The sequence below is a fragment of the Aptenodytes forsteri genome, unplaced genomic scaffold (genome assembly GCF_000699145.1).
Source record: "Aptenodytes forsteri isolate BGI_AS27 unplaced genomic scaffold, ASM69914v1 Scaffold584, whole genome shotgun sequence".
Taxonomy (NCBI): Eukaryota; Metazoa; Chordata; class Aves; order Sphenisciformes; family Spheniscidae; genus Aptenodytes; species Aptenodytes forsteri.
In genome coordinates this window covers 701893-713594 of record NW_008796062.1, presented here as the reverse complement: position 1 = coordinate 713594, position 11702 = coordinate 701893, and the positions used below count along the sequence as shown (strand labels likewise).

Here is an 11702-nt window from a genome sequence, read left to right as displayed (position 1 = left end):
TGTTTTTTTTTAAAAAAAAAAAAAAAAAAAAGCATGCACGTGTGCATGATTTTTCACAGGGATTCCCTTTCTCCCCACTGCAACTACACTGTGGCACTGTCACTGCAGCACCTGATCCATTACGTAGTAAGAATTACATCAGCTTGCTTACCCAGTGCAGTGACCCAATGCAGACCTTGGCAGCCAGAAGAGGAACGGTGGGGTCTGTAGGTCGTAGTTTAGCACACTCTTTGAGCACTGACACAGCATATGCTGACTGGAGGAGGAAGACAGGGAGAGAGGAGGAGGGGAAAAAAAAAGGCTGATTAGACAATGCTGTTACAGAGTCCAAGCAAGATATTTCAGCGAAATGTACAAAGCAGCACTATGAAGAAATCACATGTCAGCAACAAGTTAGCAACTTTATTCCCACCTCCACACAGAGACATGTGTGTGTGCATGCACACGCAAAAACACACACTTTTCCCACGCTCAGAGGAAACTTGCCAAAGAACCAGCCCTGGCTGTGCACTTTACAAGAAACAGTTTTCCTCAGCCATTAACGTACTAGTTATTTTAACTCTGCCCTCCCAATTCACAAGAATTCTGCTATAGTTTTCCTTGCACACAACCATCTTCAAGTAAGCCAGAAAAAGATCATAAAGAGCTTATCCTCCAGTACATTAACATTTTAGGCCAAGTCTACTCAAGAGAGGTTTGTGCAGCTAAAGTAATCTGCTCTGTAGATTGTTGTGTCTTCCCCAGTTCCAGGACATACAAGAATACAACTGGGATCCTACCATGCAAAGGGTGGAGCAGGCAACTGCAGGGCAATACACCGTTCAGCGGGTGGTCCAAGTAGCGTGTTTTAGAAACAAAACCCATAAAACTCTTGCTGTCTTTCTGGTGTTCAGTTACCATTAATGAATGATGTTTATTAAGATTAGCAGTTACATAGCCCTTTTGATTCAGTGTGCTCTACAAACATTGCTTTTTACAGCACATATTCATGGCCGCCACACTGCAGAAGGTTTAGAGGGGAATGAGGAAAGCTCTGGTCTGAGATGCTACTGAGAAGGTCTGGTCAGCCGATGAGGAGGTGACAGAAGTTGCCCTGCCACAGCCTCCTAGGCCACCCTACCTGGACCACAGTTTCTTTCACGTTTCCAACCCTCCTCACTACTGACCCCCGATCCCCCCAAATTCTCTCATCCTTGAGCTCAAGGGGAAGTTTTCTTCTCTCAGAATTTCTCCTTACATGCCCCATTCCTCCCAAACTTTTCCACACGGTCCCAAGACACACAGGCCTCTCTCACTCAGTGTTCCCTCTCAGAAGCACATTAAGTAGTCATGGCCTTTCCATGTTACAAGAGAGCAGCAACAGAAGCTTGCAGAGTCAAACTAACCACTATTCCTATCAGGCCCTGGCGATCTCCTCCTAACCCTGACCCCCAGGGGCTCTCCCCACCAGAGCTCCTGCTAGCACAAGCAGTTGGGTCTGGCATCTGCTCCAATTCCCTGCAGCCGGCAGCCCTGCACTGCAGCTTCGCACTCCCACCGGCCATCAGCACTTCCCCTCCCTCACACCACACCAAAGCAGGCTGCGCCTGCCACCTCCTTTCTCTGCAGAACTGAAGGTCCACTTCTTGCTAGGGGATTCAAAAGCCTGGATAGGAATTTGCTTGGAAGGGAGCCAGGGAAACACAGACGTACAGCAGCCCTGCCCATGCTAAGGCAAAGATGGGTTCTGTAACCAAAGACGTGAGCTCTGCAGCAGCAGAGAGCAAACCCTCCTGCTTGAAAAGTTTGGGTACTTGCTGTGTGGTCTCAAGAAGAGCAACACCATGCCCTGCTTTCTCCAGGCTGCTCCCACCTACCTAGAGCATCAGCTATCATCAATAAAAGTAAGGAAATACTTGCTATTTTATGCAATTGCAAATGCACAATTTGCCTAAAGCCAGAAGGGGGCCTGTCTCAGAGCAAAGATGGGAATCAATAAACTTTGTCCTAGAGCTTAAACCATTACCTCACCCCTCTCAGAAACAAAGACTTGGGTAATTCAACCCTGAGGTACAGGAAGAAACACATCGCTGCACTCTGCTGTCACAAGGTGACTGGTATCCCTCAGAATGAACCTCCCTGGCACCTAGTTGTTCAGAACAAGTAGTGTCTCAGGTTTTAATGGCATTTTATTCCTCTCTCACAGAACACTACCTGTACCGCAGGCAGCTGGTATTCCCAGTAGCACTCCTGGATCTGTCGGAAATGCAAGCATAACCCCGTAAGGGTCCTAGCCTAGCACATCGTCTTCCTGCCCTCCTGCCTATATTCCAGCCTCACAGGTGTTTCCAGACAAAAGAAACCCAAAGAGTAGAGCAGGACAACATGCACCTTGCCGGTCAGTGTATCTGCAGCTGAATCCCCAACCCTTGTCATCTCACCTTGCAAAAGTGAACTGAAAAGGCCAGGTATGTAAAAGACCATACACTGTCCAGTGCCAATGCTTTCAGAAACAGATAGAAAACGAACCTGGTGGTGGTTTCTCAGCTCCCCATTGGCAGCATGACACTGCAGGGAAAGCAGGAGGCACCTGGGACTTGGCGACAGCCACCCCACAGGCCAGCACAGCCAGCACTAGCACAAACCAGAGCAGTGAGAGGCCCATTCTAATTTGGGCCACAACTGTAGGACCTTCCAGGGTCTACACCAGAAGAGAAGTGATACAGCCTGGCTCCTTGCCAATTCCTCTTGAACTCTGCTCCTGCCTCCCTGTCTGCAGCCTGTCCATTGAGTAAGGCCAGTCCTCGGGACAAGCTAACCCTGCAGCCTCCAATAGCCTCAAACTGCAGAGGGCTTCTCATGTCTGTCCTGAGTCTGTTTAGGAGGCAACAGCAAAACAGTGACTACTGAATACTGCAAAGCAGAAAATCCTACCCTGTGCCTACACCCAAACACCTCATGGGCGGAGTCACTTTATCACATGCACTCAGGAGCTTCTGAACATCCATTTACAGAGCTAGAGCCACAGTTTCCACACTGCTTCTAAAACATTTACAAAGTTATGTCACTTTAAAGAAGTTTATAAAACTTGCAATTAAACATGTGGAGCAGAAGTGGTTTTAGAAACAGCGTGGCATGAAGCCTTTCTCCCCAGCTGCATTTTAAAAATTCAAGAGATCTATATAATTTCACCTTGAAAACTTTACTCAGCAGAAATTACATATAGATGATGAAAACGTTAGCCAAGGAATGACGGTAGAAAGAATATCCCACTCCCACAGTGACCTTACTTAGGGGAGACTGGTGTGACATATGACATCAAGGTGTCTTAAAGATATTAATTACAGACATTAATGGGCAGGGAACGGATATCATCCACTCAGTATTGAATGCAGATGTCGTTGGTTTGTAAAAATATTTAATATGAAACAGTGTTTGTGTAACATTGAAATAATCCGATATTTAAAATGTACATATTCTTTCACTTAGCGTGGGTGGACCAGGCAGCCAAGCGCATTGTTTGTGAGATTCACTGCAAGGCAATAATAATTAGATTTATTGGTGAGGCATGTTTTGAGAAGAGCAGAGCGTGAACTCCAAGTGAGTGCATGCTTCCTACTCATAATTCTGAGCTTCAGAGGGGCTCACATCAAAATTCAAGCCAGGGTTTAAGTTCTTTCTGTTTAGCTTGCTAATTGCTGGATTATAACGACTGCACTGGAACCAGTTCCCAAGGATTTCAGAAAACTAAGGATTTGCCTCTGGGTCTCATTTGGCTTCTCTCTGGGAAAAAAGGCTTTTAAGTCCCCCCCAAACACACACAAACCTATTAAACAGACATGGTTTAAAGAAATGGCAAGCTTGCCAACAGCTGCCTCATGGGGGTTTCGACTTTTTTTATGGGAGGTCTAACGTAGGAGTTTCTCAGCCTTGGGATCCTCATCAGGTTTAAGGATGTTCAGGACCATCCTCCCTTTGTTATAACCAACAAAGCACAGAGCTCAAATCAGGTTATGGAGTGGAAACACTGCTTTAATGGGAGTGTTCAGCCATCAAAAAAAAAAAAAAAAAGTAAACTGTGTAAGGGACTCAAGAACTTCAATTACCTGAGTTGGGCATCTTCATCCTTCACATACCAACAACTTTGTGCTTTTTGCAATGGAGATGGGAAAGGACATGGCACTACTGTTCCATATTTAAATCATTAAAATTGACAGTTTTCTCTGTAAATTTTTTCCTCACCTAATCTACTTGCATACGCTATTTTCCTTCTGCAGAGATCACAAACATGCTCCACAATAATTTATGAAAAGAAAATTAGGAAAGGCAGTTTCTGGGAAGTAGCAAGCAATACTGGCTTTCAATTTGAATAAATGGCTGCTTTCGATACAGACTTCTGAAAGAGCTCTATGTACCACATCCAATATGGGGGGGACAATATAAATGGCTGCTTTCGATACAGACTTCTGTCCCAATATGGGGGGGACAACTCTCAATCTGCAGGGAGAAATCACAAGGAAGCTATGGGGAAGGAGAAGGATGGAGAGGACACCTCCCCCTAAGTAATTACAGCAGCCATTGTTTTGAATCCTATAAGGGAGTAAAATGTAAAAGAAGAACTTCTGTCCAAATACAAAACACAACACCCATTCCTCATTTACTAATTATATAACGAAGCACACAAGCATACTCCGCAAAGATGCTTGCACATGAGCGGTACAGAATGAAGAACAGCCTACAGTTAATTCTCTTTCTTGCTTTTCCAAAAGGCTTAAGAGATCTTGCCATCAATTATGGTAAACGCATAGATGCTGCCCAAATGCTGGTTTTCCTAGCTCATGCCAACACAATTTTCATTCTTTCCCCTCTTCTTCTCTCCCACCATACCAAAGCAACAAAAGAAGGACATCAGAGATTCGTTTCATATTTAGAAGATAAAGAAGCCATAAATGTAAGTAAAAGGAAGAAGAATTTCCAGACAGTAAATCATGCCAGGCAGACTTGACACACCATAAACAGTTGCTCTTCTCTTGCAAAGGTTCCAATAACCTTTCTACTTTTTTGCTTCTTTGGCAATACTTTTCAGCCAGAGAGAAAAATGTTCCTCAAGGTGGTGGTTTTGGTAGACAGCCTCATTCCCAATTCACCTGGCAGTTTAGTACACAGATGAATCTCCACAACCAGTACTGCTTTATTTCTAGCATCATCCTATCTGATTTTAAAAACTGCACTATCTCAAAGGGATTGTGGGGAAGGGGGGAAATCTTTAATCATTATGCAAGAATTAGTATTCCCTGTATCCTGGGATTCACAGCCATCTAGCTATAAATGACCTTGAACCAACACAGGAAGATGACAGAGTGAGCCAGCAATTGAGAACTCTGGAATTAGTTGTTTTGGTGTTAGCTTTCCACTGAATTTCTAGATTTCTGCAAATCCCTCAGCATGAACATTATTCCCCTAAGACATTTACTTCTCTCAACACAGGGACCAATTTTCCCCCTTTTCTTTTACCCTGTGTTTAGCAAATTAGAGCACTGGAGTTAACCAGTTTCAAATATTCACCTTTAAAAGTACCTCTTAAATTCTAAGATCTATAAGCATAAATTTGTCCTCGCTAATGTGACAAACACCCCACTTCACACTTTCTGTCAAGAAGAGAGAGTTAAGCCTGAAGGCAATTATATAGCCCACCTAGGTATTCTGCTCAACAGTCAGGCATCTTTGGAAATTTCCATTTTTGTACTATCTACAGCACACAGGCACACCCCCTTCTAATCTTTCTTTTGCACCAAAGGAAACCAAACTATTGAATATCCCCTACATAGCTGACCTTTGTAACAGGATCTTTAACCAATGAATGTTCAATATTTTAACTTTCATTCCCCAGCAATGCTATTTAAGGAGCCATCCGAGGCCTCTGCTGCTCCCAAGGTTCCTGCCTGCAATGCAAAGAGAAATGTACTTTTTTTTATGCCTGTTGCCTAGCAACCAGCCTAAGCTTTTGCAAGGAAACCAGCAGAAGGAACAGCCTAAATCATAAAATTCGTCTGCTGTTGCTGCAGAATTATGTATCAAATATATTTATAACTTTCCTTCTAACCTTCTGGAAAGCTGTATGATGGCAGTACAGGCATGGCTGAGTCAAACTTGAGGCTCCTTGAAACTGTTAGAGACATCTGCTTTTGCTGCACTGTTTAAATAAGGGGAAGTATTCCTTTTTTTGGGTGCAACACAGATATGAGCAGCTCAGACATTAGCTTGTCACTATTTGGCTATGACCAGTATGTATCAACTTCTTGCAAAGGGATCCAAAATCAAAGTTCATGTCTGCATAAGACTGGTTTCAGAACCCTAAGAATGCTGCCAGCACAAGCCCTGGGCAGGGCTGCAGTATCTCCAACCGCTGAACAGCCAAGGGGAGCACAGTGACACTGCAAGATTGGCTCTGGGAAGAGCTAGAGCCTACTCCCCCAGAAAAACAGCTGAATGACAGATGCCAAGAAGGGTGTGATTATTTTGCTTTGTGTAACACTAGATACCTCCTGAAGCATTACATTATTAAGAAAACCATTCAGGTAGACAAGCATGACTCTTTCTTCCTCTTTGCCTTAAAGATGAACAAACATAAGGGATAAGAGCAGAGACGAGCATTTTGTGTAGTTAAAAGCTGCTTTATCTGCCTAGTTTTGCAAGGTGCCATGCTTTGGAGCTTAAATCCCCCCCTACTGCCAGCCTATCTTAGCTATATGGTAATGTCGACCACTGTCCCTATGGTGTCCTCAGTACACGCTAGCAGGGGCTGGAGATGATCAGCAATGATGCAGTTGTTTCTGAAGTCATGCAATTGCTGTCCTAAAGGCAAGTGCTGGGCTGATGGTGTTCTGTCAATGCTGGATGAGAGGGGGTGGACAGCTGTGTGCCAGGCACCCCAGGAACACAGAATGACCATCAGCAATCCCAGCACAAGGCCTGCGGAGCATAGCCTCTGCCTCCAGGTAACTGCTTCCAGCTCCACTGGGCTCTCACAGAGGCTCTTCCCCACAGCCCCTTCAATTGCTCCTGAGCTCTTCCTGTACGCACATTTTGCTGCACTTCATCCCCTAAATGAGTATAAAGGATGAGGGGTAAGAGCAGATTATCCTCTCCTAGCAGACGCTCCAGACTTCCCTCAGCTGGCCTGAGACTGTATCGCTCCCCACCCCTCCTCTCAAGAAACACATATCCTAAAGCTGTTAATTCACTAACCAAGTGGTGTTGTGGGTTTTTTTAGGGCAGAAACACTAAATATGAGCATGAAAATGGTTTTATGCACTGCCTACACTAATAATGATAATAAACATCCACTGGACATGAGAGATCAGTGTAAGACTGCTGTGAGTTGAATGGCTCAATGAGGGTACCCAGCACTTTTAGACTAAGTAGACTCAGTGTTCACAGAATAATTTCACAGGTATCCTTGAAGAATCCTCCCTTGCTACCCTCAGGAAAATGGCACATCATTGTCACTAAATACAAATCTTGTCTCCTTGGTCGGTAGGTAGAAGAGAGGCATCAATGTTGCCTCACGTTGTTCAAGGCACATATTTTATCAGTTTATCTTTCCCTTAAGCAGTATGACAGGTAAGACAGACACTCACAATGCAGGGCTAGAAGACTTTCTGAAGTACTGACAATTTAAGCTAGAGCCCAATCCCACAATGCACTTCTGAGTCTCTACTCCCAGAGAGCTCCAGCGACACTTTGCGACACCGAGGCTGGGTCCCGCATGAAACTGTTAGGTGTGGAAGGGGACAGAAATCTGAACAAGGAAACATGTAACTGATCCAACTGGTCCGAAGCCAGGGAAATGCTTGCAAGTGCACAGGGACCGTATTTCACATCCCTTGTGCTTGTAATACATCATCTAGACACTATGACAATTTTGCCTCCAACATCAGCTACGTCAGTAGAGCTACTCTAGTCTGCAGGGGTGCTGTGTGCTGGTAATCTCCACGACTTCCAGTGGAAACTGTTTAGCTGAAAAGCAGCAGCAGAGAACAAGTCTGCCCCAAACAGCTCGCTCTCTCTTCAATACTGTGAAGACTACAAAGTCTTCTCTACTCTGTAAATAAGAGTTTGTTCCTTCCTTCCCCCATTCTGCTGAATATAGGTCACTTTACTTTTTTAAAGTCTTGAGACAAGCAGATGCAACCCACTGCACTCATTTTACTCTGGCAGCAGGACAGTGGCTCATCTCATTGCCTGAGGACTCTGCCAGGTGGCATCTGGCTATCATACCACTTGCCACTCAGACTCCAGCCTGTCTATGCATGGCAGCAGAGCCAGGGAGCTGCTATGCCCACTCAGCCTCTGGCTGTCATATTACCACATCGTGAAGGTTATTACAAGCAGAAGCAATTTGAAGCAGCTGTGAAAAGTTCAGCATTCAGTTTTCCAGCACCAGTTCAGGAGAGCAGGGGTGCTGCATTAGACTGACTTCAAACCTCCCTCTTGCCTATCCAGAACTGCACTTGGTGACATAGGACATCTCTCACTATTCTCTTTCTACAGCAGGCATGTCTTTGCCATAGCCTAGGCTTTCACAGCATTTCGTCTAAAATTGCCTACCAAAGTCTTTCCAATTTCATGATGAATTTCAATCATTTAAATAAGCCTGCTCCTTTTGTTCAGAAGATATACATGCTCAGTACACATGCATCCCCAAGAATGGGTTAAAAAACAACCAGAGCACACCATCTTTCTCATTATGCAAGTTGTTGAGAAGCACAGGAAAGTGAAATTGCTGTTACTTCATTATTTCTACCGCTTAAGTGGATAGAAGACAGACAGGAAGGTTATGCTTCTCTGAGCTTTTTCATTCACTGTTTTATGAAGTCCTAAGGTCTCACTTGCTCTGTAAGAACTTACTGAAGTGATGTGCCTATTTTTGTTAAGACACATGCTTTTTAAAATAATGTGTAAACTCAAGCATACATAACAGTAATGAGCCTAGGTGGCTGGCTTGACGCTCAGACTGATCACTTGTGAAAAATGACAGTCACCGTTTGGCAATTTTTTGGCTGGCAGAGGAAGAAAATAGTTTGAAGTTCAACTTGATTGACTTAACCTGAAGATGATGAATATACAAAATAAAAGTAACACTAGTCAAATGCAGTGTAGAACAGAGGGCAAGATAGGATTTTACAGCACTTAAGAAGGTCAGAGTTTGCAAATCCTAAAGACGTGTTTAAAAAAGAGAGACCAAAGTTTCCAGCATTTACAGGTTGATAAAACTGTTCCTGTTGTACCCAGGATTTATGAGCATGATTTGCTGTACTGCAGAACAAGTAACGCTGCAGGATGTGAGATTTCATTACCAAGAAATGAGATCAGGAATTGGCTGTGACCGAGACAGGTGAAAACAGATCTTTTACCTACAAAAGCTCAAGTGGACTCTGCATTCTGCAGTCTAGACAGACTACACTGTTTTCTCATCAATTCTTTCTGCTATACTGGAGCACTTACTTTTAAATGAACTCTGTCCTGCTATCAAGCTGTGAAGCAGTATAAAAATGTATGCCACATCTCCCATTAGCAAGATGACGCATTGCAGAGTATACGACAGGAATCCTGAGGGAATACCTTGGGATTAGAAGTGAAATACTGCACAGATGGGATCGTTGGGTAAGGGAATTCCCTCTGCCCCATACAGGGCTCAGAAGACTTAGAGTTTTTACATGAATAGGCAAGATCAGGCCATTTTACCCTGTAAATATTTAAAGTACAGGCAAAAAGACATGACATACTTGAAAATCTGAAAAGATAGGACAGTTATAGAGATACAGATACTTGTGTTGCTCTTTTTTTTCTCTGAAGTACCAATATTCAGTAACTTCTAGGGAAGCTGAAGAGGTATGCAAACATGTAAGGAGAAGGACAGAGTTCTCATGCAAATTATTAGAAGCTAAAGATCAGGCCCCATTTCTCTCCTCCATACTAACCTAAGATTGAACCAGAATTACTCTGGATACACTTAGTCTCTCAACCATCAGCAGTTAAAATCTAGATTTGCTCTCCAGCAGATTACTAGAGCTACAGCCTTGTCTGCTGTTGAGAAACAGGTTACACAACCTGTAAAGCCCACAAAGCTCCCCGACAAGTCCTGTGAGTGTTTAGGGGAAGGCACTACACCTTTGCATCATAGCCTATCTAGTCATTGTTGTCCTCAGTATCAGATCAGGTATCCAGAGGATTTGCAAAGGCACAGAGGGCAGCAACGTGCTAACTCCAGCTGAATGCCAAGGGGAGCTGGACCCGACTTGTAAGCCCCGCACCTGACATAGGCCAGTGCAAGGTATTAGCACCATGGCACCAAGCTCATTGTTCAAGTATTCTACCAGTAGCTTCGGGTTTCCCTATACATGATTGAGTCTAGCCATCATTTTCATACTTGGAATTGGATTTTGAAATGCTTGTACTGAAGTCCTATAGGAATCTGTGAGGCTCGCCCTCACTAAACATCTCCCTTCAGCTCCCCGCTGATCTAATATGCTTTGTCAAAACTTTGATGTCTCCTTTTGATTATAACAGATCTAGCCAATTTATGAGGTAACTGTGGAGTCCCAGAACAGAGTCAGAGTTTGCAAGGTCCCACCAAGTACACCCCTGGTGCCTCACAGTCGGGTCACTGCTGACCGGTATTTGCCTAAGGTATTCCACAGATCCCCAGTGATGCAGGCTCCACAAAACCTCCACAGACAATCTTTTTCCAGTGTACCATTATCCTTATGTTTTTGCCTCTTAATAGGAAACATGAACTTGTGTTGCTGCAACTGGAAGCCATCACGTCTTGTCCTACCCATCATAGACAAGATTAACCCCTTCTTCTAAGAGCTCTTGAAGACTTGTTTCTCTCGGACTTTTTTCTCCCCTTTAAGGTAAAAAAATTCAATTCTTTCAATCCTTCCACAGTCCTGCTTACTATACCCTTAGCCATCCTTCATGCTCTTTATTAGACTTTCTCTTGGTGTTCTGCCACTTTCTTGAAGTATAATGCATAACAACAGACAGTCTTCCAAGATAAGGCTTTTCCTATGCTCACAGAATTGAAGGAATCCTTCAGACATCTTCCAAGCTTTGCTGCCACTTATACATCACAAGATAACTTCTTTGCAAAAGCACGCCACTCCATATTCATCTCCAATCTCCACCCCAAAGCCACTGTTTCCAATTCAGCTTATAGCCATAAAGGACCAGTAGTAAGTTATCATTTGGTAGATGACTGCTAGTTGGTGGTCTCCACCCAGTTCCACGTGGATTCCCCTACTCTCCATGGGCATGGAATATAGGACCATGTTAAGTGGTCTACTACCGCACAGCGTTAATTTGCTCACACCTCCTAAAAGTGTAGGTGGGGACCCCCAGAATGAACAGGCTAAATTTTGTACCATCCTCATTTCCCGCAAGAAGACTACTCTTTTAAGACTAATAAAGAAAAGCTCATGTTGCCTCTGCCTACCTTTTGCAACCAGACTTCAGTCATCTCAGTGACTGACTGAGAACTTTGACAAATAGTATACTAATTAAAAAAAAAATTATGCTAAAACACGTGCCCGTGCAAACATTCACACATCATTTCTTTTTCTACAGTATCTTTTGCACCAAGCACTTCAAAAATATTAATCCTCGCAAGCTCTCTATGAAAAAGCATTAACATTTCCTTGATCAGATGGAGAAACCAC

The 11702-nt window shown here is 43.8% G+C and overlaps 1 protein-coding gene across 1 annotated transcript in view; it reads right to left on the bottom strand.

The window, feature by feature from the left end:
- Positions 1 to 11702, bottom strand: part of TTC7A (tetratricopeptide repeat domain 7A) — a 186007-nt gene that overhangs the window by 123413 nt on the left and 50892 nt on the right. The window contains exon 11 of the mRNA XM_019473938.1: positions 152 to 256. Coding sequence (XP_019329483.1) covers positions 152 to 256 — 105 coding nt within the window. The remainder of the gene's footprint in view (positions 1 to 151; positions 257 to 11702) is intronic.